This window comes from Osmerus eperlanus, chromosome 25, assembly GCF_963692335.1.
Source record: "Osmerus eperlanus chromosome 25, fOsmEpe2.1, whole genome shotgun sequence".
NCBI lineage: Eukaryota > Metazoa > Chordata > Actinopteri > Osmeriformes > Osmeridae > Osmerus > Osmerus eperlanus.
In genome coordinates, this window is record NC_085042.1 from 4,053,955 (window position 1) to 4,081,403 (window position 27,449).

Consider the following 27,449-nt stretch of genomic DNA (forward strand, 5'->3'; position numbering starts at 1 on the left):
CATTTTGTCAATGTCCAGCAGTCTTCATGTTTGACTTCTTATTATTCTCTCATCTGCTAGCCTCCAGCCTCTTGGTTCCCAGTGTGCAGGACAGATTCAGGTGACCTGGCAAGCATATAGCTTGCAAATGCATACAACTGTGAACTAGATTTTCTCAACAACCAAATCAGAGACCCCCTCATGCCCTGTGTAGGTGGCACTGTCATCCTGGAATAGACCGCTCCCATCAGAATCGAAATAATTAAGAATCATAGGTGATCACTCATCATAGGTGATCAATTAAAACAACCTTGATATTGATTTGCTTTGGCCCCGTCCCTCCAACGACTCAAGCCATGCAGGAAAATTCCCTCCTCTGCATTACAGAGCTGCCTGACTCCCTTCTGGTAGGGGTCAAGGGGTCATGCCTGTACGGTGTATGTCACACATTGTCGTGGACACTCTAAAGAAAGAGGGACTGATTGAATGATTGGCGTAGATCTTTATTCTGATACTTTGCAAAAATATCATACCATAACGACTCCACATTTGTATCTTGACATACAAATTCCAGCCTAAATGCATTGATATTTGCTCGGCTATCTGCTCAATTACTCAACGTGTTGTCAGTTCTCATCTCCTATGGTGAGGTACAAACTGGATGATGTCTGTACCATTGTGGGGGCAGTTTCTCCGAATTGATGACAGTTTATCTGTATGGATGTTTGCTGCTGCTATTTGCTACCCCAAACGTACTTATGTGTCTATAACAATGACGTGGCAGCATGCCCGGTGTCTGTGGCCTCGGCTGCAGGGTGCAGGGGTGACAGCAGCGACCTCACTTATTTCTCGTGCCATCTTGATCCCAAACCCAGCCAAACTGATCCTGCTCCGGAGTTCAGAACAAGCTGAAGGTCCGCAGAATATGTCTGGAAGGTGTCGATTCAAAGATGGTTTGTAGGCTGTCACTGTGTGGTGTATTGTGGAGGCAATCAGTGGCTACATGATTGATATAAGAAGTGCAACAGGGGTCACAATTAATACCGGAGGAATGCAATTTGGATGGGTCTAGTTTGATAAATCAACTAACAAGGCAGCTCAGTGGTGTTTCTTATCAAGGGCACACATAATTCATAAGAATGGATGTTGCACTGATGGAACAACATCCACTGAAACCTCTGTGTCTGAAACTGACGTGTCTTAAAACGGTTGTGTTAGAGTTGTTGGGGAAAAACTAATTGTATAGCCCCAGTGAGCGCCTGATGCTTTCAAGTAAACACGCCTCAGCCTGGGTGACGAGGTGAAAGTTGAATGCTCTTCATGTCTTGGCCACATGAAGGATAATGGTCGTAACGACACTGTCCAGAAGGTCACTCTGAGTATGAATTTAATGTTGTTGTGATCGACTCAATTTGTGGATCATGTCTCAGTTAGTCAAGTGACGGTATTTGAACTGTAGTTGCATGTAGTTGTACAGTTTTTTTGTACCAATACTGTACTATACACTTCCCTTAACCCAATACAGATTCCTACTTTATAGTTAAAGAATACATTATTAATGTCAACTTAAGCCCTTAAGTTATGAAGGCATGCCTCGAAAATCTACAGCAATTTGGGGAGGCACAAGAGTAGTATTCAGTAATGGATCTTGATTTATTTTATCCGTTTAGCCAAAAACTTGCCTGTTGCAGTCTTGACTACAAAGCTGTTTGGATAGATATGGTTTGAGGTACACAAGGGGAGGTACCCCAGGATATGCAAAGCTAAGTTATTTCTTTTAAAGATTTTTTTTTTCAGTAGGGGCTAGTAAGTGGTAGTTTGGTGTGTGCTTCTGGGCACTTTTATTGATATATTTATGTGTTTATACATTTTTAATCGTGACCTACATAAACCCAAGGGGACGCACATTTTCTGTTGTTGTTTTAAACAGACATTGAAGCCCATTCACAGATTCTTGGTTTTATTTTAGGTAAAGTGTTGACTTGTTACCAACATCTCAAAGTAGTAGGTAAATGTTTGCCCTGTTTGGAGGGCTGTACAAAAAGAAATGATTGAGCCAGATTAAATGTTCTTTTTTCAAAATTTATAGAAAATGAGGCTACACCCAGCATGACCTCTGCTTTTTCTGACCTTCATACATCTCATCAAACATCATCCAGTATTACCTACTCAATGCTTTAGTCTTTCCAATAATACTGGAAAGCACTCCCACAACAAATATTACATTTACGTGTATTCATTTAGCAGACACTGTTATCAAAAGCGATGTACAAATAGTGCTTGATTATAAGGAATTATAAGCATCAGTATAGCAGATTATCAAGGACTAGAAGTGCAAGGCCTGTCTAACAATAGCGTGATCTAAACTACAATACAGCATTATTCCCCAGATCAACAGATCAAGTCAACAAAAACGATATCAACTGGACTACTACTTTATAAATCGTGAGATTCTGCAGGGGAAGTCTTTGTTAGAAGACAGAGCCACAACAAGATCTCACATACTTCACGTACCAAATCGTCAATTTCTCAGATACCACAACAGGTGACCGTTTTTGACCTTTAAAGAAAGAAAAAGAAAACGGTATTGCAAGCTATGTTTTAATTTTTCCTGTGTAGTGTTTTGTGTTGACCCATTTACAAACACGTTTTCATTGCACGTCTATAGCCTGGTCTTTTTTTGCCACAATGTGTGACGCCTGTCATAGCAGCTTACAAAAATAAAACAGAGATTTCTTTTAAACTTTTACTTCAAAGTTTATAAGGAAACTTAAAGGGATTGAGTTTGTGGAGGGTGAAATGTGACGTATTATTGTACTCATAGTATTAAGAACTGTAGTTAAATAGTTCTGTTTTCAGTCGCTTATCCAGAACATTTCATATAAGGTGGCCAGATGGGTCCTTTTATTATTATGGGGTGGCAGATCTAAGAGTGCGCATTTGCTCACCTGTCACAGTTTGAAGTGGTGATATCTAAGTGATAGGTGATATCTAATCTGAGTTGCAGTGGTGACTTGGCATTTCAGCAAAAATACCCAGTTTTCAAAAACAGGCTATATAATACAAATATTCAGAGTTACAGTGAAATGTAGAAAGGCCGGTCATGGCCCCTAATTTGGGGTTTAAAGGGTTTAAGTACCTTAGTTCAGCTATTTATATTTTTATGGTGCCCTGCAAAAGATTATTTGTTCCGCTGTACTGAAGTCCCCCCCGCCCTCCTCCCTGCCTCCAGCCAAGCTTGTTTATTATCATTTAGCATCTATACTTCCATCCATACTTGCATTTATACTTGCATCCTCCTTGGGATGGATGACTTTGACTTACTTTTTTCTCTCGCTCTTTTTAAAATGTTAGAAATCTGCATGTGTGATTTTTCCTGTAAGTTCTTTTTAGACCTGATGAAAATGGCAGGTAATGATGACGAAGGTTTGAGCAAACACACCTTTAAACAACATGGAGGGTGAAAGGTGGTAGTGTCTTGGCTGAATTCAGGCCTTTTTCAAAGTGGCAGTACCATATTTTTTTAAGAAAGCACGTTTATAACGGCTCCTTAAGAAGTTTATACTGGAAGGGCTGTCTTTGAAAAACTGGCCCCTTCAGTTGAGTCCTGTATGTTTGTCTTGGCAGAGGGGGGGGGGTGTCTGCTTGGCTTGGGCTGGTTCTGGGGATATTAAACTGATGGTACACACACTCTTGATCTCGTCAGGAGCTTGTATTGATGAAACAATAGGCTGACCGTTTTGGTCACTTGGCATATGTCTGCAACATTAAGGAAGCTCTTGATTGGATTTTTCAACACACAAGGTGGAAGAAGCAACAAAACAGTCACGTTTATCTTTTATATATGCACAGGAATATTTAGGTTTTGTGTATTATGTGGCATTTAATAGTGGGCAATCGGGAAACCATAACCAGGATATAGGTTGTCCTTAATATTAATATAATAATAATTTAATTATGATATTATAAATGTAATCACAACCCATTGGTTACAGAGAGGCTGGTTTAAGCATCCTTTTATTAAATATTTTCTTATTAGGTTATATTTGTTTGAATTGGGAATTTAATTATGTTCATGGATCTATTTAATAGTTTTTGAACCCCTATTCACACTTATTTTTTGTCCTAATAGAGGCTGAACAAACCCCGAGTTAACTCTCAAGCAGTTGTTCAGTTGAACAAATACACTCACTGAGATTAAAACTAGATTGTACAGCTGTTGCATCAGCCAAACACTTCTAACAGACACTTTTTAGCACACTACTTTCAAGTCTTCAGTCACCTTGTTCACTGATCAGATGAAAACACATCTAAACCTCACAAATTATGAGTTTTATTTGGATCATTCTGGAACCAGTTGGTTTGAAAAGGGAAGGAAAAGGCAACACCTATCCGCCAAGTGATGGTGTGCCTGCTCAATGCTCAACCGATTCTGCCATCCCTCCCTGTTTCCTCTAGGTGGCTCCGTGGGGAAGAAGAAAAGGTTCATCTTAGAATATTGTCTTTCATGTTAGTAAATGTTTAGACAACTTGTCAAGATGTGTTTTCCTTGACTAAGTTTTATGGGCATTCTCTTACCAACCAACAGCATTTCGGCACAATGGTCCCTATTTCTCCTTGCTGTGTGGATGCCATACCCTGGTCATTGGCCACTGGTTCATCTGGCTTACCATCACGCTGCCCTGAAATGTAATACTCTTCTGTTATATCCAAGTGACATCCATTATGCTTGGCAAATTGTGCACTACATTCCATTCCATAAAGAAAGCACTAGATTTTAGAGGACTGTATTGTAGGGCCCCTCAATCTGTCCAAGTATTGGCAACAAACTTTCATGCACACAAATTAAGCGGGATATTGATAGAAACTGATTGACAGAGTATTGTCTCTGAGATGTGGGGGCTACGAATGTCAATCTTGACATAATATTATACCTACCATTGCAAATGATGTGAGGTGCTGCTGTTTGCTCTTTATATTGTGTTTATAATTGTGTAAGATTCGTCTTGTTGATAGTCTTCATTCAAATGGTGTTTTAAGAATATTTGATTGTGTTTGAAATCCCTCATGAAGAGGCCATTTAAGAGGCGTGGCACTTCTCTTGATATACCCCTCCTCCTCCCAACACCTCCTCCTGACATTCCCATAACCTGCCCCACCTGCCCCCGACCGTGGCAAATGTGGAATCTCCGCAACACGTGTCTGAGACGGCATGGAATATATCACATGACTGGAGCGTTTGATTTTAGACTGCCGGGACAGTAAACAGCGCCAGCATAATTGAGATGCATTTCTTGCCACTTTCAACTTTGGTTAGCCAGCTCATTCGTTCCACAGATATTGCCCACCTAAACCAGGAAAACATCTAGGAACTTTGTTATTGCTATTAAAAAGTGAATTTAAGGAGAGAGAAAAAACACGTTCATATCTGAGTCTCGGCTGTTAGAATAGGAATTGGTCTTACGAGGAAAAAACGTCAAAATTGTTATGATACAATATTGGCCTTATCGATGACTTACAACGCAGTGAAATTGCTCTCCGAGTCCTTTTCTGTGAAAATAGGAAGCCATTGGGAAAATCTTGGCTGGAATGAGGCAAAACTGTACTCTCTCCGGAGCACACAGGATGGTAGTGAGGAGGCCAGGGCCAAGTTAAAGCCAGGAGAGTAAGAGAATCAGATTTTCGAGCACATTCCAACCTGGCCTCTGAGAGGCAGGTCTGTGTACATGAGGCCTGTGCTAGGGTTGGAGAACGGAGGACATGAACGGAGGGAGTGTTCCAGAAGGCGAGCGGGTGACGAGTGTGCACATGCACATAACACATATCCACACTTTAGCCTTAAACTAAAATTACATTTCCGTGACTATCGGCTCAGTTGCATGCAATTAACATGAACACATTTAAAGGTTTAATTTACTGTGAATTGTTGTTGTTTTGTTTTTACCAAATTGTATGTGAATGCATGTGATGTCCAGCATACATTTTGATGTTTCCATTCTGTGATATAAGAATTCTTTTTTACAGCTTGCTTAAATTTTAGGGAACTAAGCAAGAATCATCAGGGGTGACTCAGTAGGCAGATGGCTCTAAATGCACTTTTTAAGTGTCTGTCCTGGTTACTTAGGAAAGGGAACTTTCTTAAAATTTTCATTTCATTGAGGTAAAAGAACTGTAAATATCTGAGAGCTAGTGTTTTTAGGGAATAGTTGGCTGAGGAAGTCCTCTTGGCACAAGCATTTGGATCTTGTTTAAATATTGTATCTTTCCCTGAACCCAGGGGACAGTGAATTAGACAGATGTTGGGGTTTGTGCTTTGAAACAAATGTGCTGTGTCTTGACTTTTGTCTCAAATCAAGATAACAGTTTGGGTCCTGCCCGTCCATCTTAGCCATGTCTTACGAACCTTAAAATAACAAAAAATGGAAAAGAGGAGACTACTTAAAACTAAAGGTTGTAGATCTTCCCTAGTTTTCACAGCAGCTGACATTCTTGCTTCATGCGATGTGACTCCCAGGCAGGAATGATTCGCACTGACTTAGACGAGTACTTCATCGAGCCGCTGGAGAGGGGCATCCAGGAGCAGGAAGAGCAAGGCAGGGTCCACATCGTCTACAGGAGGTCCGCAGTGCTCCAGGCCCCCTTGGAGAGCTCCATGGACTGCCAGGTGGAAGGTAGGATTGAACACAATTGCCTTGGTGACTGTATTACATTTGGGGTGAATTGTCATTAGTAGTGCAAATGTCATGTCAATTGGACTGTAATAAGACCTTATGTGGAAGAAATTCATGTGCAGTGGATGATCTGTGTATGGAAATTGCATTACTGAACCAGATAGCTAGAAAGATATGTCGCCTTGCAACTTGAATCTCAACTCAAACTGCAAGTATCTGTGGAAGTGTATGGGATGAGTGTAAAAAAGGTGGAATTGGTTAAACTCACTTCTAAGTATAAATACCACCATTCCCAAACATCAATTGCTATTAGAAGGAACACTTGGGAGTGGAAATGACACCTGTGACTTATGGTCCAGTCATCAGGATAGAGACATGGAGAATGGAATTCAATAAAAGTAAAATATTCCCCACTTAAGTAAAAAAAAAAAAAAATAGTCTTCTCATTGTTTTGAAAGTGGAAAGCTTAGATTTTTCTGCTTTCCTTAGATTTTTTAAATATACCTCTTCTGACATATCACTGATCTTTGTTGATGTATCGTGCAACTTGATCATAATTATGTTATTTGTTAATCAACTTTCTCAAAGCTTAAATTAGAGAAAAACCGAAACAGATTGTTTAAATAAAATACAACATTTAGAAGCTCAGGTCAATGACTTTGAGGTATTTCGCATTTTATAAGCTATTCAGCGGCTAGCTATATTATCTTACATACCTAGAAATCACATAGAAATCTTGAAGGGTAGTTCTATGAAAAGTATTCTGTGAGTATTCATCTAAATTAGAATGCAGCCTAGACAGCACTTATGAATGGGAGCCCAAGCCTGCACAGAGGAAAGAAGAGTTAGAATGTTCTTCAGGTACATCACTCGTTATCATACATTTTGGGGATTTCTTTTCCTGCTTCTTTGATTATGATTATTTTTGAAAAAGTTTGCTTGTTTGACCTAGTTTGACGCTCATTTGGGGGTGTTCAGTCAACCTAGTTTGCCTGTCATATAACCTCTCAGTAGCAGTGGCTGCAAACTGTAGTACCCAGAGGCATTCGGGTGGTCAGGGTCTGCACAACACACACACACACACTCCTTTTACAGGGGAAGCGCTTGCCAACATAAAACCATGAAGCGCAGTATCTCCTGAGTGCACGAGCTCAGCAGGTACCCTTTAATTCCACCCGCTGACACATGGAAATAATTTCATGGGACTTAAATTGTAAAATGCTTCTAACAGCATTTTTTCTCCTTTCAGAGAGAACGCACTGTTGGGTAACTTTTGCTGCTTGCGCATTTCGACTCAGTCGGGGCACTTCACAAAAGGAAACTACAAAGATTTCTTCCAGTCATCAAAGCCAATGTAATTAACTTGTGGTACATGTGGCAGAAGGGCTGAGAAAGCTGTTTGCATGACAAATAAATTGCGAGTGCCAGATCAAACCCAGCCTATGAAACACATTGTTATATTCAGTTACCTAAGCTACCTAATGGAAATACATGGAAAAGTAACTAGACAGGGAGATTTTTTTTTTGCTCTTTTAAAAGTAGACCTGCGTTAAATTGAATATATTGGAAAGTGATGTGCTAATCAAAATGTTTATGGCAGCTATGACTTAATAACAAACATTCTATCTTTGGAAAAAAAGTCTGCTATTGTAATTGGTCTTTTGTATTAGGTCTGAGAGTCTGTTGTGAAAGTAAATAACCATTTCTGTAAAATACCTGTCCGTTCCGCAAACCTTTATCTGTTTGATTAACAGAGCATGGCTTTGAAGTGTTTGTAGACTGAATTTAAATCGACACAAGACATTCCCTTTCTTAGTGTTCATGAATACATGCCTTTCCGGTACCCAACTTTGTAATCATCACATTTTATTAGGGGATGAGACAAGGGAGGGAGTGGATTATTAGCTGGAGATAAACAGTACAGGTAGGAATCCAATAGAGAAGTCATTTGTAGCTTGCAGCATGGCTCCCCCCCAAGCCACTGTGCCACGTGTGAGCTCCACTAACCAACCCCTGCTCCCTGCACTTCAGTCGGGGGGGCGTCTCAAGGGAAGGGGGCTGCCTCGCCCCCAGCGGTTGGGGCGCGTGAGCCTGCGTGTTCGTCTCCGTCCGAGTGTGTGTGTGTGTGTGTGTGTGTGTGTGTGAGGAATTAGGATCTGAGACACTTTGGCACTTGTAAGGAAAGCATGTGTGTGCAGATGAGGGGAAGTCCCGCACGTTTGAAGTAGGTACCTCAGAGAGCGTGTTGACTCTGGGGCCTGGGCCTGAGCCTGGTCCTGTCGCACAAGAATGCCTGTGTCATGACGAGAGCGCAGGAGAGGAGGAATGCGCTCCACAATGCTAACTCTGTCGAAGCCAGGACCATGGCTGAGGTCACGGACATTTCTTTGAGCCACTCCGCACAATCAATCAGTGCCAGTGTCTGCTGGCGTTAGTGTCGCTGGGACTGAAATGTGAAGATTCAGAAGCTTGCATGGCATAGATTGGTTGGGAGACCCGAAAGGCCAGTTGATTGTACATTCTTGATTAATCTATCTACCTTTTCAATATTTCATGAAACCTTTTGGATCATATTTATATTGTTTATTATTGTGTGGTTTTCCATTATTCAACTAGTTATTATCATCACTCTTCTTGAAGAGAATCATATTTTAGGGAAAATATAATAAAGCAATATTGTATAATATTGGCTGCAATCTCTCTCTCTTTCTGTTTATCTCGCAATAGTATTAATACTCATTACAGTAATTATTATTAGTAATGAATAATTAGGCTTACTTTGGCGTCTCTGGTTCTGCAGAGAGTTTAGAAGTTAAAGTAAGTTAAAGTACTTATAGCAGTACTGTGCTGGCCTCATGGTCTTGTTCTCTGTTGTCCTCCCAGAACCGGAGATAGACATCCCAGGAGTGTTGGATAATGTTGCCAAACAGGTCAACCAGACAGTCCGGCGGCGCCGTCACGCCGGAGACGACGACTACAACATAGAAGTTCTGCTGGGAGTGGACGACTCAGTGGTGCGCTTCCACGGCAAGGAGCACGTCCAGAACTACCTTCTCACCCTCATGAACATCGTAAGTAAACGCCGCCCGCTTCCACCGTGACCCCCCTCGCTGCTTTGAACTCCCATCGAGCGGACGTCAAGCGTGGGTTCGGGTAAGCTGACGCTTTGGCCGACGCAATCGCTTGGCGGAGAGAGGCCGCTTAGCGGGAGGGGGCGCCGAGTCAGGTCGCGTCCCGCTCCTCCTCCCGGCATCCTCCGACCCCGCCTCCTCTCGACACCTCCTCTTCCCGACAAGTCCTCCAACCCCGACACCTCCTCTTCCCGACAACTCCGCCACCCGCCACCTCCTCCTCCTCTCGACGCCACCACCTCCCGACACATCTTCCTAACGCCTCCCTGCTCCCCCGTGGACATGCCTGCATGCATCTCTCTCTTCTCTCCCTGGCTGTCACTCACTGTCTTGCTCCTTTTCCTGTCTGCTCCTTTTCGACCCTCGACCCCCCCGCTCTCCCCCACTGATGTCTGTTCTCATCTCATCATTACTCCAGAAGCCGCTATCATCACAATATCCCCTTCTGCAGATCACTGTCTTGTCACCAGAAATACACTTGGACATGATTCGGTCTGTCAGGTGATGATGGAGAGGATGTGTAAACAATTTCCAAGGACACTTTTGGAAAGGGAAATATATATTAGGGCATTTTTATAAGGTCCATGTCTCCACCTCCACAATAACATTATAAAAATGTTTATCCCTACATCCTGGGTACCTGTGTTGTAGGCTATATATCTTAAATTATCGAACGGTCGGTCTGTGCAATCCATGCATTGTGTTGCATGAATACATCAAATAATGGTTACCATGATTACCATTTTACGGCAGGAATGTTTAGATCACCAAGAAAGCCACACTTTTTCTCCATTCTGCCTGTCACAAAGACTAAAGCTCAACTGGTTGGGCTTGTGGCTCTGCGAGGTGGAGACTCGGCCTCTCCGCCCCATGGACAGTTCAGAATGACCATTGAGTTACATTGTCAAGACTGCCACCTACTGGTCGCGGTTTGTGAAGCTAATTGATGGTGAGTTTCAGTTGATGAGCCTGGGGTGCCGCGCTGAGTCAGCTACTGTACATCCAGAAAGAGGAAAGAGGAAAATGATGTCTCCCAAACCTGGTATGAGATGAATGGCTCTGTGGCCATCCCCTTTGACTTGTATGACTTTCAACCCATTCAGCCAATGGTAGTAGGTCAGTCAAGGGGTCTGAGGCTAACATATGTAGGCCCTACTGTAAACTCCTGTAAATAAATAAGGAAGTACAATGCACTGAAGTTAGTGCTGGGTCAGTTCTAGTGCCATCTTTAATGTGACATTTCCCAAAGATTACAGAAAGAAATCACATACAAGTCACTTCAGCATCATCTCATTTGTACATAGAAAACAACAAATAATTTCAAAGAGTTCAAAGAATCACTCCCATGTGTACACCATACAACAAATAATGTGTTCTCTAAGACATGACTGTATTTTCTATATTTCTACTTAGGATCCACGTTATTTACATTTCACCAATCGAAGAAAAACGACATGTTGAACTAACAAGCTGCAATAAAAAGTATTTTAAAAGTATAACACATTCCGTTCAAATGATACCCCTTATCTTATTTAGCAGTTTTATTAGCATACCCAATAATGGTAAAGATTTGAAAAAGACCATCACTTTTGCAACATTTAACAAGAAAACCAATGAATTACAATTTATAGCCAGAAACACAGTCGAGTGCTGAACTAGTCACCAGTTGGTTATTGAATGTTGCAAACAGTCTCACGCACACAGGCGAATCCAGAAGGGGGGAGGCAGAAAGAGCCAAGGACAGCCCTCGTTGATCGACTGGGTGTGGATGTGGGGCGCACTGTGCAGCACTGTGAGGGTGTAATGAGTGAGTGTTGTGGCGTGTCTCCGTTAGTTTTGTTTAGCGAAGCACAAACGATAAAGAAAATAATGAGTACATTCATGGAGTCTATGCGAAACCGGTCTGCTCAGAGGTATGATCCCGCATTGTGTAATCTGCTGTCTGGCAGCTGAAAGACTGGACCACTGCTTGCTGGTTGACATTTTTGTCGGAATTAAATTGACGAGTGTTTATTTATTTAACCCTTGTGTTATCTTCGGGTCATTCTGACCCATCAGTCATTGTGACCCACCGTCGTATTGCGACAACTTTACCGCATGCAAAAACAAAGTGAAGCATTTTCTTTTATCCGTTGGGCTGTCTCAGACCCCCCACATTGCAAAGGTTAAAAGAAAATAATTTTTATTTGTTTTTGTATTGGGTAAAATTGGGTAAACACAATGATGGTTCATTATGAACCTTTGGGTCATGTGACCCGAAGGCAGCACAAGGGTTAAAAGTAGAGTTTGTCTCTGGCCGGTCCCATACACAAGGACCTGACGTAAAAGCGTGGAGCAAGGGAGCATGGATGAGACCTGTCTTAAGTTGCTATTGCTGGACTTGAGAGATCACAACCAAGCGTGAATAAAAAACACCTACACAAAATGACGAAAGAAAATATACAAGGATTTATGGTGAAATACATACCAAATGTAGGCATACAGAATGCTACACCGTCCGAAAACCCCTCTAGTAGGCTACAAAAACAAATATGCCAAGAGCACATAAAAAGACAACACTTAAATGGAAATGGCAAACAGAAGATTGAAGCTTCAGAAACTCCAACCAGCACTAAACCAGCAGCCGTGCTGGTTGAATTGCCTCTGACAGGCCAACTGCCCCTAGCTGACAGACTGTTGAGGCAATCTGCGTTTATATGCCAGTGAACATTTGAATCTTGCACTTGAATACCCCATTTCTCCTCTCTCTCTCTCTCTCTCTCTCTCTCTCTCTCTCTCTCTCTCTCTCTCTCTCTCTCTCTCTCTCTCTCTCTCTCTCTACTTCTTCCCTCCCCCTTTTGTGGCCACAATACCCTCTTTGTTTGAAGCGAATCCAAGCGCCGGCGTTCGTAAGGTTTCTGCTGAGCTGTTGGGGTGCCATGCTGTCGTACTGCTCTTCCTCTCAGCATGTCAGGAGAGAACGCCCACACAAAGTCTCCATAAACAATGAGAGATGGACATGGTGATTGACATCGCTACTTTACCGTAACCCGACATTAACTCTGTCACCATCTGTTGGGAATATTGGGCCCTCCCACCCAAACAGACTACAAGATGCAAAACAATATTGCAACACATTATTGCAAATACATCAATGAGCAGCTATAGGCCTACCTACTTTTCTCAAGAAATGCATTTCAAGCTTAAAATGTGCTAATTGTTATATCAGGAACTCCAAAGATGACCAAGGGAATGTTTATTGGCGAACAATTAAACAGCCCATTACTGGAATTCGTTTTAACATTTAAAGTTTGTCAGTTTGATAAGCTCTGGCCTTATCATCTTATCACACAGCTGATCTGTTTTTGTGACGTATAAAGACACATTTGTGTTGTGCTTCGTCAGCATGTAAATATGCGCAACCAGAAACGTCTTAGATGTTGGGGTGAGCAGGGGGTGTCATATCTCTGTGAGAGCCTCCGCAGATGTGGAAATACCCATGTGCATCGTCTGCTAAATAAAACATGTGCATGTCTTCGTCCATGGGTAGCCTTAGTGAAGTAACCATGGTTTTTACACCAGAACTGGAGCCAAATACATTGCAGATGTTCATTCAGGATCAACTGTGTAGGTGTCGATGTGGAACACCCACAGACTGGCCGACGGCATTAACGCGTAAAACAGCAGAACCACTTATATATCTTGTAAATGATATCAAGAGTTTACTTTGACCTATTCCATCCTGAACTACATTATCAACAAACATGTGTGCTCTCATGCATGTGGTTTATCACTTTGTGGCCTAAAATATAGTTAGCCATTTACATCCTGTTCCCTTTTGGAAAACATTGATGCAACGATGCAGATACATTGGAAGACAATTCCTCAGGCTAGAGAAAATCGTGGTGATGCCAGTGGAGGTTTCATATTGTGACATTGTACTCTGTGTATACGTTATATTGTACTCTATTTATTGCAAATTGGGTCTCTAGTATAAGTTGAGTCTCCCTGGCCTGTGTGCTTTTCTGGTAAAGACTTCTATGGGCATGAATTTACCAAGTAGAAAACAGGGTTTCACCAAGATATTTTGAAGATTGTGCCTTCAATCTCCCTAGCAGTGTATACAAAGTATGTTCTAGCATCAATATGTTTAGCAGGAGAAGCATTTCTCATATCATATTAGAAAGCTTACTCTGGCAGACATGATATCAATGATATCTTTGATGATACATTTTCAAATACAGTGTTGGGGTATGAAAGGTTGAATAAGATGCCATTCAGCGCCTTGAACTGCCCTTCTAACGATGTACTAAAGATGCACTTTCTAATGATCAATCTACGTGTTGGTATGGGAAACAGATGTAACTCCATCCTTATAAAGTCACGATGCAACCTTACATGCATCGTCCAGCCATCATAATCGGGAAACCGGACCAAGATCATTAGGAGAACCAGATTTGCCACTGTAGTACCCATTGTATTGTTAATACAGTGCCTTGACTACACTTGGACGGGCATTATTCTTGCAGCTCTCTGCGACGGCGAACAAGTTGTACATCTAATCACGTGTATTTCTTATCAAGCATCAACTGTGATTCCACTAAAAGACTAGAAGAATATAAAAAAAACTGAATTGATAGATACATACATTATTTCATTGCATTGATAGTCACCAGGATGATAAACAAAATCAAATTTAAAAAAATATTTATATCTAGTATAGCACCAGACTAGTGAATATGTAGGCACTAGAATAAATGTGTCTTAAAGTGTCGTATAAGAGTATGCTGAAATACCCATAAACTTTGAGGAAGGAGCAATTGTATTTTTGTTTTTAATTGGCTGTTTCCTTTCTTATCTCTCTTGTCTCTCCCAGGTAAATGAGATCTACCATGACGACTCACTGGGTATCCATATTAATGTTGTCTTGGTGCGGATGATCATGCTGGGCTATGCCAAGGTTAGATGAACGAAAGGTTGAATTCTTCACCCCGTCCCATGTAAAAATGTTGGCAGTAATTCAGTCAAAGGAGACTTTCGTCTCATTAGACCAGAGAATATGCATGGCACTGGATGTATTGTCTTACTTGATATACGATATAAAATACATATGGTAAATATTTTTTCATGTTTATACATTGGCCTGCCTCTGATCTTGTTTACGAATTACATGGTCCTATATGACCAATATGCAGGGCTCACTGTAAACGTTATTCATTTAGTTTGTGTTTAGTACACCAATGCAATTCTGTAGAGGCATCCGTTTTTAGTCACCTTCGGGAGGTTGGGTTGTGCGTGTGTTTGTTGCCAATGTTGGTCTCTAACGACGCTCTCCCCTGCCAGTCCATCAGCCTCATCGAGCGAGGCAACCCATCGAGGAGTCTGGAGAACGTGTGTCGCTGGGCTTTCGTGCAGCAGAAAGCTGACCCGGACCACTCGGAGCACCACGACCATGCTATCTTTCTCACCAGGCAGGGGTTCGGCCCCACCGGCATGCAGGGTGAGGGGAACCCACACGGAATGAATGACATTAACATTGAATGATGTCGGGGTTGGGGGTGGTGGGGGTGAAACAGCTGAACAGGTGAGGGTGATTGGCCACAGACATCTGCCACATTTATGTCAGGTGTTTTCTCAAATGAATACAGATGGATATGTGTTTGTGGAAGGGGACCAACTAAAACTACTGAGCCTAAATAGGTCACCATTGTTCTGTTTTGGGACAAAGCCTCTAAACGGCAATGAAAATATAATACGAAAAGTTTGTTTTTTTATCAGTATGCTTTGTAGCTCATGACTGAACTGACTGAATGCACACTTATAGTTGAACAAACATTTGGTTAGTCAGAAATCTGAGCTGTAACTATGCTACAAAATGTAGAATTGTGATAACAGCCCTTCATTTCTATTATACCAAACATTTGATAAAAAATGTCAAATCAGAGTCACTCACTGAAACACACACTGATGTTAAAAGCTTTTATTCCAAACATCTTATTAAAATGTAAATACGTCACGTAAAACAACTTCACTGACACGTATCACTATTTGATAACGTGTTATTTGAAACGCGGGCCTCCAATATCAGTGTGGAATACATCTTCACACAATTTACCATACTTTATCTAAGAGGGATTCTCTCCAAATGCATTCATGTTCGGACTCACAACTCCAAAAAACATGGAGAAGACTGTAAACGTAAGTGGGTACAGAGAGTGCACGATGATAATGAGAAAACTCCTATCTGAACGTCAGCTCACTAAATCTTGTGTCGAACACCACATCCATGGTAGTGTACTACCCTGCTGACAATAATAATTTGGGTAGATTTGTGTACAGAACTGCACAATCCCACTGGACCCATCCCAGGATTTAGAGACACTGTTAGATCCCATCTGTTGCCAATCTAGTGTCCTCAACGCCCCCCAAATAGGGAGTCAAGTGGCTGAGCGGTTAGGGAATCGGGCTAGTAATCTGAAGGTTGCCAGTTCGATTCCCGGCCGTGCCAAATGACGTTGTGTCCTTGGGCAAGGCACTTCACCCTACTTGCCTCAGGGGAATGCCCCTGTACTTACTGTGAGTCGCTCTGGATAAGAGCGTCTGCTAAATGACTAATGTAAATAGCCTTTCACCATGTAGAACATTTGTATACATCTGCAAAAGTAGCAAGCAAATCAACTCGCTCATAAAAAATCTTTCATATTTCTAAATCCAAATGTATGCCTCATCCGAGAGTGTTCTGAGACGTGTTTGGGTTGGTTGTCAGGTTTGCGGGGCGGGGGGGGAGGGGATCCCTGGGTAATGGGTTGTCATGGTGTGAATAATGTAGGTAATCTCTGCTGTAGACCTATGGAGAGGCACAAGCTTTGGGGGATGTGAGCGCCCAGACCTCCAGGCCTCTGTTGAACAGAGCAGCTGGCAGCGTCAATTATTTGTCTCCTGCCATCTTCGTCTCTTTCGCCGTCTTGCCCCTTCCTAGTCTACACCCCGTCCTCTCCGTCATTTCATCATCTCTCCTCCCTCTCTTCCTCGTTGTCTCCTATCTGTAGCTTACAGTCCTTCCTCCATCTCTTCCTGTCGTTGTCTCCTCTCTGTAGCTTACAGTCCCTCCTCCCTCTCTTCCTCGTTGTCTCCTATCTGTAGCTTACAGTCCTTCCTCCATCTCTTCCTGTCGTTGTCTCCTCTCTGTAGCTTACAGTCCCTCCTCCCTCTCTTCCTGTCGTTGCAGGGTACGCCCCGGTGACAGGCATGTGCCACCCCGTGCGGAGCTGCACCCTGAACCACGAAGACGGCTTCTCCTCCGCCTTCGTGGTGGCCCATGAGACAGGGCACGTGTAGGTTCTCGAATAAGAGTCTGTGTGCTGTCTTTCTTCTGTGAGCGGGAATGTTTTATGGTTGTGTGTCGTGCATGACTTGTATATTGCGAGTATGTGCATTTGAGTTCCCTTGCGGGTGTCTGTATGAATGAAAAATCCTTACTTGTAGGGATTTGTGTCTCCTATGTGAGATGACATTTTTCTGAATAATACGGGGTTTGTGCACAATGTTTTCACCAGTGTGAATGCCTTCAGACTCCATTGCCATAAATGACCTTTCTGCATCATAGCCTTAGGCAATGGACTGGTGAGACTAGCTTCTTTTAATGCTATTGTTTATTTACCAACCAACACATTTACCAAACCCGTATCCAGGGTGACACTAATTTGAGCTAACTAATAATTACTTTTCCGTTTAATGGTGAGAGGATGTGAATGGATGCAAATTAGTGTCCATATGTACTAATGTACATGTGTTTTGTGTGTGGGTTTGCCTACGGGGTGAGGAAATGCACTCACCCAGTTTGTTGCACAATGTATGCAGTACATCTGAGTGAATACAACCCACACTAAATGTAATCCACATGATTTAGCTGGTCTTGTGTGTTGTGCTGGTGACAGACTGGGGATGGAACATGACGGACAGGGGAACCGCTGTGGAGACGAGACAGCCATGGGCAGTGTCATGGCTCCCCTGGTCCAGGCCGCCTTCCATCGCTACCATTGGTCAATGTGCAGTGGTCAGGAACTTAAGAGATACATCCAGTAAGTGTCACTTTTTAATATTTTTTTACTTAACTTTATTTAACCAGGCAGAATCATTAGGAACAAATTCATATTTTCAGTGATGGCCTGGCAAGTACTTTCTGATGTTACATATTACTTATGTCACTTACAGAAGATTTCAAAAGACAAGGCGTCCTTAAAAACGTGTATTTTAAATGCACCCAAATTCAAAATGAGTCCAATAAATTATCCTTCCACACGATACCAGACAATACCCCAAATTAGCAAACCAAACCATGATCAAATCTTTATTCTGCTACCAGAGTGTAAACTAATAGTTGGTCATGACAGTTTGTGTGATGAAGACTACTTGATTACAAGCCATGTTGTGAAAGATTAGTGCAGCAATAAAACATGAAATATATTGAATGTTCCACACGAGTAATCGGTCGTTTCTGTATTGAATAGTTGATTATAATAATAATCGATAGGCCCAGCTTTAGCCATGCATGTGCACTGTAATAATATCATTGACTGCAGGCTTTGGTTTTAATTTACAAATATTGGATTTTCCAGTGGCACCAAGCATGTATGATTGATAAGTGGAGTGTGCTCATTAACTCTGCGAGTATATCCAGAGGTGATGGCAATCAATTGTATGGATTGAAATGATTTTGAAGGTTCCCTCTCCTGTGTAGACCTAATGAACCCTGGGTCTGCGACAAACCTCCAACCTACGAATGAGGACAAGTAGATGTTTATCTGTATCTGTACCAGACAAATCCACCATCTTGACAATAATTATCCATCTTTGCGGCATTATTTCAGTTTTTAAATGTTAGACACCATCGCCGTCAATGTTCAATATAGTCAATAGTCAATATTTTGCTCTACAAATCTAGTGAATGCTGTTCATCGTTTTAGTCTTCAGTGATTGTCTGTGTCTTACAGTTCCTATGACTGTCTCCTCGATGACCCCTTTAAACACGATTGGCCCCAACTACCTGAACTTCCTGGCATCAACTACTCCATGGATGAGCAGTGTCGGTTTGACTTTGGAGTGGGATACAAAATCTGTACCTCAGTGAGTTGAACTGCAGGAACTCTAATATCACTGGACAACTGGACCTTTCTTTTTGAATGTTGCTCTATATTTTGACACGTCTCACAATGATGTGACCTTTTTCCTCTTGACAGTATATTGCTTAAGTCAATGTTTACGCAAATTTGACCCAAAATGTGTTGCACTGCATGTCATTGCGCTCTTGTTCTACTGTATGAGGGTTTTCACATTTTGCTCTTGTTGTTACATTTACCCTGTTACGGTGGTCAGTCAATTCTCTTCAGTAACATGCTCCCCAGTCCTGTTCAATATTATATATATATACACACAGTATATATATATATATCAAAATAAAGTTATGCATAGAGATTGGCTCTTCACTTTTGACAGTAGTGCTTCGCTGTGTAAAGCTCCCTGGTTGTTTACATTCCAGGTTGAAAATGGCTGCCAAGCGATGACATGTTTTCATTCTCCCCGCTCCTAGTTTCGCACATTCGACCCATGTAAGCAGTTGTGGTGTAGTCACCCGGACAACCCGTACTTCTGCAAGACCAAGAAAGGCCCCCCCCTCGATGGGACAGAATGTGCACCTGGCAAAGTGAGTCCCAGTCTAGTTCTTCCTCTGCGACGGTGGTCTCCCTTTGTTCTGGTGACTTGAGTCTCTCCTCCATCCCTCGAACTCGCACAGTGGTGCTACAAAGGTCACTGCATGTGGAAGAACGCCAACCAGGTGAAGCAAGATGGCGCCTGGGGTTCCTGGAGCAAGTATGGCTCCTGTTCGCGTTCCTGTGGTACCGGAGTCCGCTTCCGAACACGCCAATGTAACGCGCCGTCGTAAGTGCGACTAATACACACATTTGCAGACCTGTCATAGTTAGCATGCATTCATTTGAAGGTCAGATATTCTGTGGGCAGACTGTAGCGCTATACATTTTCATGTGCAAACCACTGAGGTAGTTGCATCATTTAGTTTAATCTGTAGCAAAGGTGGTTTGTTCACATGATTCACTGTGAACACACACAGACACCTAGATTGTGTACTTCATCTGATTCGACTTTGGTCTTTTACCAAAAAAACAGTCCTTCAAACGGAGGCCAGGATTGTCCGGGAGTGAACTTTGAGTACCAGCTCTGCAACACTAACGACTGCCTCAAGCACTTTGAGGACTTCAGGGCCCAGCAGTGCCAGCTCCGCAACTCCCACTTTGAGTACCAGAACAGCAAACACCACTGGCTGCCCTACGAGCATCCAGACTGTAAGTGTGAGATGATACCCAGGGTTCTCATGTCCTCTGCTGCCCTGGCTTCTCCGACTTCTGAGTATGGCTGCTGGGGGTGGGAGGGTGGGTGTGGGGCGGGGGGGTGGGGGGGGGGTGCTTGAAGGCAGTTCGTCACAGGAAGTACAGCCTAATCCAAAGAAACACGGGATGTGCTGTTGAAAGCACTAACCGCAAAGCACAGGATCTACATTACCCTCACGTTGTGTTCTACACTCTTGATCTGGTTGTGTGTGTGTGCGTGTGTAGGGGGGGTTGAGATGCAGACGGAGTGTGAATGTGACAATGTTTGCTCCTAATCTTTTCCCCTACCTTGGTCCTGTTGGGTGAGCAGAGAAAAGCGTGTTGAGTGTACTAAGAAAGATATCCAAGGTGAATACTTGGCCCTTTGAAACGAGATGGGACACTACTGTGAAAACACCCACGTTGGCTTGCAATATACTTACATGATTAAACTCCTCACAGAGATGATTATTCTGGCTTAATGCGGGATCACTAGGAAACAGCCAAGAGGAACAGGACCAAAAATAACTTAGATTGGGCACCTTTCCCTTAGGTCAATTCAGTTTCTGAAGGCAAGTGGTATAAGGGCCTTTAAAGTAAAAGTTTTATTGTAATGTTTTGTGTTAAAAGGTATCTATTTTCATGGTGTTCTATTGTACTTATTCTAGCTAATAGGAGATGTCATCTGTACTGCCAGTCCAAGGAAACAGGTGACGTGGCCTACATGAAGCTGCTGGTGCATGATGGGACACGGTGTTCCTATAAAGACCCTTACAGCATCTGTGTGCGTGGAGAATGTGTGGTAAGCCGAATGTGTGTTTTCAAAAAGGGAACTATTTTCCAAACTGAAAAACATTCACCTTCTGAGTCTTTCATGTGTTGATCATGTTTATAGTAAGTTAGAAAACAGTACAATTATTGATATGAAGTTTGTTTTTATGAACCCCAAAATATTTTTGCCTCAGAGCTTCTCTGATGACAAATTGTTGCAGCCAGTCGTCTTTTGCCAATAGCAAATGAAGCATTGTCAAAACTGTAAATTGTTGGTTGGCAGCTGAACCCAGCTGGCCAAGACTTGCCAGGAAACATCCTCTTGTCAGATAAGAGTTCCCAGTCCTTCATCCGATTCTTTTCATCCAAACGGTTAAAGATGAAACGCGTGTGTATCTAATTGTTCTCCTCAGAAAGTTGGATGTGACAAAGAAATTGGGTCCAACAAAGTGGAGGATAAATGTGGCGTTTGCGGAGGCGACAACTCCCACTGCCGCACGGTCAAAGGAACGTTCACTCGAACCCCCAAAAAAGCTGGTAGGTGCCATGTTACATCGGAACGAATCGCAATCCCCAATGCTCATGACTGTCTTGTATGCACCTGTCCTCTCACTTTGTTTCTCAATGTCTACGTTTTTGCAATACGTTCAGAAATTCCTAAATACAATGCAGGCTGTCTGTGAAAGGTATCTAGGGTTGTTGTTTTGGAGTGGGACATTTAACATGTGTGTGCGGTACTAATATGTGTATAAACAGTACATGTTTATGTGTACTGTACAGGTATTTATGGTTTGCATTCTTATTTGTTCCCAATTATAATACCAGTGCTGACTTGCCCAGGGACTGCAGGGGAGAATGACCTCTCCAGTTTACCCTGGCATATTTACCGACATGTTTACTTGATTGTGATTTGATCTAAATCACTGTGCATTATCTATATCAAAAAAGGCTGAACAAACTATACGCCTGACCTGCCTAAACTATGTGCACAGCAGAGCAACTGCTTCCCCTTAAATCCTGACATTTCATTCCAAGTCTCAAGGTCATACTAACTTACTCACACAAATTCTCCTCACCGGATGAATGCGCGTACCATGTAGGCTGAGGCCTTACAGCAGTGGCCTCGAATCTGGGCCCTTTGCTGAGTGTCTTCCTCTTCCTTTCTCTCTGTCTCCCTGCCTATCCTCTTACACTTTACTTACAAACTGTCTTGGAACAAATGCCAGAAAAAAAAAATGTTAAACCCTCACTTCACAGACCACATGGAGTATGGTTTTCCAAACCTGCCAGGGCCTCCATCACTGTATCTGCTGTCTTCGAGAGAAAATATACTTTCTGTTTCCTCCAGTTATCTCAACATCTTCACGCCCTTGTGGATGTTTGTTTATTATTATTTTGTGTTAAAAGTATTTACGGGGTGGTACCCACTGCGTCGTAAATATCCAGAACATCCACAGAGAATTCACAGTTGGCTCCTGAATCTGATCAGGTCAGGACTGTTATGTCAGAACATCTGGATCGATAGGGCCATGCTACCCTTAACATTACATGCATGAATGGCCCGTGAAGGCATGGAGCTACATACATAGCACTCATCAACTGCAGAGTGTTAGGGTTAGTAGGGTTTTTGTCAGAAAGGCAGACTTTTTGAGGCAGCCAAAGTAGCCAACGACCGCCTAGTTTCCTGCCTAAGCTCAGCTCTTCATTTACAACAGACAGTATTGCTGTCTGTTACAACATGAATATGAGCAATGACAATTATACAATACTATTTTCATCTTAAGAATGTAATAGTGACTTTAGCACTTGGAACTACCAAACAACAGGATAGCCGACCATCCTCAAATGGGATTCGCTAGATGAAGTAGTCTAATTGATATTCTTTAGTTATCCACAGTTACCTGTGCCTGAATTTCATCCAGGTTCTTTTATCAGAGAAAGTTAAGGTAATTTCCCCCCTTGTGTTTTCAGTAATGCATGCCTTTACAATTTACATTTTGAATATACTGTGCCTCGGTCAAGTACTGTAATGTCAAATTAAATCAAAGTCTTGACAGTTGACCACTTTGCTGCTGTAGTAACTTAATCTTCCCCTTTTCTAGACAAGCAGTTGTGAATATGAATATAATTCTACAATTCCAAATCTTTGATACTGATATTCAAAGCAAGTTTTCATTTAACAAGAGAAGAGACTTGAATATGTGTCTATGAGTTTTACCTAGCCTATCAGCACTGTAGTGTTATGGGAAATGTTTTGAACGTCTTAAAAAAATGGTTGTTTTATTAATTGGCATCATAGGTATGGCTTTTTGTTGTCCAAGCTGTTCCTTCCTTAAGTGACTTACGACAGGGTTGTTGATATCAAGAATTTGGAAAAAAGTCGACATATGATAACTTGTACACCTTCCAAGACTCAATGAGATGAATTCTCATTGCTGCCACCCACATGGCACACACATACTGCAGGACTGGGATGATGAAAAGAAACACCTACAGATTTGTTAGTAGGACTGTTGCTATTATTATACTTTGTTGACAAATGCCAAGCAAAGGTAGCTAATGAGGAAGATGAAGTCATGAGGGTGATTTCTTTTTTCGGGCAAATTTCTAATGTCAACTCTTAACATGAATTTCCTATGTGGATCATAACGCATAATAATATACAGGTGATAGACTGACAGAATGTGATGGTTAAATTACTTTGAAAAGGTTCAGTGAGGTCTTCATAAATCCATCATAATGCGTACATTCAAATAATCTTTGAGCAAGATTTATGTCATAAACACACAGTGAATAAGTACAATTTATAATATAATATGACATACATGTATAGGGTCACATAGACCACAATATGCAATTCCCTGTTAAATTCTTCAGGATTTGGAAATGTACAATATGTAAGCATCATAAAGGATTTATCAACATTGAATTTAGCCTAACCAAAACCACATTGAAATAACCTCTCATCTCTAACTGTCTTGTGTAACGCTAATCACTCACATTTTTTAACAGGAAAACAGTTAAGCAAGAGATGCCACAAAGAAATCCCTTTGTTGGAAAACACAATCTGCAAGTATCCAGTGTTGCCTGATCTAACTGTTCTTCCTTCCTCTTTGTACTGTTTTTCCTTCAACTAACTGCTCATACAGCTACTGCAAGTCATTTAGCAAGGTTAAAACAGGGAGGTGAACAAATACCATATCACAATAATTTTCTTTGGTGGCTCATATACATTATGTTAGCATTAGACCATGATTAAGTACATGCTAAAGTATTCTAGTATCAATGGATTACACAATTCAGTTTGTGTCATTATACGGGATATAAGAAATCAAGTATATTATTCTACGTATATGACACATACATTATAAAATTATAACAGTATTTGACTCAGGCATGACAGTCTGCTGCCATGGTAATGGCAGTATTCCTCTTCCAAATGTGGCAGCATTTTTTGAGTTTGTGGAAGCCATTTAGGTTGAATTGGTAGTATGATTTCCTTGGGGGCATTGCAGACACAACACACACAAAACAACATCTGGGAACATTTCCCTCTAACCAGAATGAAATCAGCATAAATATATTTTTATCACACCCAATGAAACATAAAAGGTTAGGAGTCTTAAATCATGAACCAACACTAATTCTGGTCATGCAAGAAAAAATGCAAGTTTGCTTGCTGTGTCTGCTAAATTGTGAACTTTGTAACACTTTTCATCTACATCCATTATTGGCTTTAAGGCCACAACAAATTAAAATGTGTTTTCTAGGAATCAGAAGTGTCACTCCTGCCAAGGCGAAAAGATATTCACACAAGGGTCAATTCTGCCATGACTGTTTGCTTACTTTTTCTAATGCAAATACCTTTTCTTCTGCTACACTAATCAAAACCCTTAATCCGGTAGCCGAGAAAAAAAACAATGAAGAACCAGGAAACACTTCAAAGACAACTAACTGATTTATTTGATTTCAAGGGAAGACGAGAGGAGCGTTTTCCCTACCTAAAGGAGCGCGAAATGTGTGCCTCAATGAAACAGAGGATTCTAGAAATGTGTTTGGTAAGTCTTGGACGGTTTGCAGAGTGGTGGACATTATATGAATAGAAAATGAAGACGGCTCTGTAGCTCTTGCTGTGCTTTGCGGAAATATGGCTCAAGGTCCTTTCATTTATTTCTCCCATTACTGGTAACGGCATCAGTGTATGTCTGAATTTACCATCGACATTGATGATTAGATTGTACTTTTACTTCACTGTAATGAACTGAAATGAATGAAGAGCTTTTTTTGCCATGCTTCGGCTTGTTGTACTGTATTGTACTTCATAGACTTCTCTGGCCATTGATTGATGCCATCGAAGTTACGATTTTTTCCAAAATGTAAAAATCGCCAGATCACAGTGATGTCCACCTCTGCAAACTTATGAACAATTATTTTGGTTCCTGCTAACTAACCTGCTTCTTTTATCTTTCCCAAACGATTTTGCTTCTTCTGCTGATACACATACGTGCAAAGGTTACCTTAAGATGTTTCTCATTCCACCTGGGGCTAGACATATGATCATCCAAGAACACGAGGCTTCCCCTCATATTCTTGGTAAGTGTGAGTCCTTCTGTTGAATGTTTGATGGCAAATTAAGATGAACTAGAATGGGCCTAAATTAACTGTCATGAATATAAAATATTGCTTACTGAAGTATGCATACTACTCATACAGAATGTCCTCCAGAGTGTTTTGTTTTGTGACAGCATCTTGCTGTCTCTTACACAACGGGACTCTGTTAAAAAGCAACAACAACACACAGTGCTGTTCAAAATAGATCATGGACTCTTCTCCTAGCTGCTCAGTGTTGCAGCAATATTAACCTCTTTTTTTATTCACTTTTTTTTATCTAAATATTTGGCTGAAAGGCTCTACATGTGACCCTGTGAGTCTGGTAAAGAGTTCATAAACTTGGGCAGCAAACATTGAGAAGCCTAGTATTTACACGTACATTTAGACTACTGAACAGCTTTAAGTTATGTATGTGGCTGCCTGATGTATTTACGCGTTGTCATATCTATATGACATCGCTTTGTTATAGAATTCTGTCTACAGAATTCTTGATAGTACTATCATACAGCAAGTTGATGCCGCCATGTTTCCATGGTTTTATCCTCAGCAAGTGGGCATGTTTAATACGCCCAGTTTCCCCCCTCTTGTTGCTGTGATACTTGTGAGGATTCTTTCAAGCATTTCAAGGAACAAAACTTTCAGCCAGCCCAAAATGTACAATGCACACACACTGACTAAGTCAAATCAGTAGGAAAGCTGATAACATCAAAATGAAATATTGTACGGCTACAATAGAAAAGGAAATGTTAATTCTGATCTCTAATTTCTCAGAAAGTCTCTACAATATGGATATTTGTAGCAAAATTCATTTGAAAAGTAGTCAGTCATGGCTAAATATAATTGTGTGCCTCATTGCCCAGGTGCAAACTCCATATCTGTCAAAGGGACAATAATTCACACTCGAATAATCTGTTCATTTAGCTGACGATTTATCCAAAGCGACATACAGGGGGATTTTTGAACCTGTGATTCAGATGCAGTCAGATGCTCTGCCACTGAGCTTTACCCATCCCCAGACTCAAAGACAAGTCTGTTTCATCCCAACTGTGCACTAGCTCACTCCTCACGGCACCATCTAGATGTCTTCATTGAAATAGCTTGGTAATGTTTTCTCAGGAAAACCACAACTTTGCACTGTAACAAACCCTCCATACCCAGCCTGTAGAGACAGCTCTTCTTCCCTGCTCAAATAGAACGTGCATTCATGCATAGCACATTGAAGCGTATTCATTATGGTGTCACCTATCATAAGGTGACAGTTATTGATGGATAAAGATTAAGATATGCCTGACACAGTTTTTCATTTGCTCTGGTAGTCTTGTCATGTCCAACTGTGTCCCCATACTGAGTCATTGGTCAGGATGTCATGCATGTCAACAGAAATCTTACCTACTGTAGATGTTAGTATAAAATAAGACATTTAATAAACAGACCAATGAATCATATCGATGGACATAAATAGGTATAGAGTAGATATAGAATATCTACACACCTTTCAAAAAAATCTACTCTACAGCCTGAATTAATAAATTACTTTTCACACCTGTGAAATGTTGTGGCGTATTATGTGTAGCTAATTGGATTTTCTGTTTATTAACTTGGAATCCAGGCTGTAAAGTTGAATACATAATATTATTCCTATTATTTCAAATCATATACATACACTGTGTATGTATGTATGTATAGACAGTATATATACATTATATATACTGTAAATATTAAATACAGTATATATGCATACAAATATACATATATTTGTATAGAATATATACAAAACTAACTATAAATCCTTAGAGTACAGTAGTTCCCAATTTAATTTGTGAGGTTTCTGCATTGTGAAAATGTTTAATTATAAATCAAATGAATGATAATGATAGAATGATACAAATATGACTCTTCTTGTTGTTTATTTCTGTTTTGAT

The 27,449-nt window shown here is 41.3% G+C and overlaps 1 protein-coding gene across 2 annotated transcripts in view; it reads left to right on the forward strand.

Moving 5' to 3' along the window:
* The window catches only part of adamts3 (ADAM metallopeptidase with thrombospondin type 1 motif, 3), a 38,590-nt gene that overhangs the window by 7,013 nt on the left and 4,128 nt on the right, over positions 1 to 27,449 (forward strand). The window contains exons 4-16 of one of the 2 annotated variants that reach the window (XM_062451180.1): positions 6,494 to 6,650; positions 9,534 to 9,721; positions 14,637 to 14,720; positions 15,104 to 15,260; positions 16,989 to 17,094; positions 17,698 to 17,841; positions 18,754 to 18,886; positions 19,350 to 19,463; positions 19,554 to 19,699; positions 19,946 to 20,121; positions 20,814 to 20,947; positions 21,330 to 21,453; positions 24,891 to 24,974. In XM_062451180.1, the coding sequence (XP_062307164.1) occupies positions 6,494 to 6,650; positions 9,534 to 9,721; positions 14,637 to 14,720; positions 15,104 to 15,260; positions 16,989 to 17,094; positions 17,698 to 17,841; positions 18,754 to 18,886; positions 19,350 to 19,463; positions 19,554 to 19,699; positions 19,946 to 20,121; positions 20,814 to 20,947; positions 21,330 to 21,453; positions 24,891 to 24,974 (1,747 nt within the window). Of the gene's footprint in view, positions 1 to 6,493; positions 6,651 to 9,533; positions 9,722 to 14,636; positions 14,721 to 15,103; positions 15,261 to 16,988; positions 17,095 to 17,697; positions 17,842 to 18,753; positions 18,887 to 19,349; positions 19,464 to 19,553; positions 19,700 to 19,945; positions 20,122 to 20,813; positions 20,948 to 21,329; positions 21,454 to 24,890; positions 24,975 to 25,428; positions 25,510 to 27,449 lie in introns of both variants that reach the window. The other variant, XM_062451181.1, reaches the window with a different exon arrangement.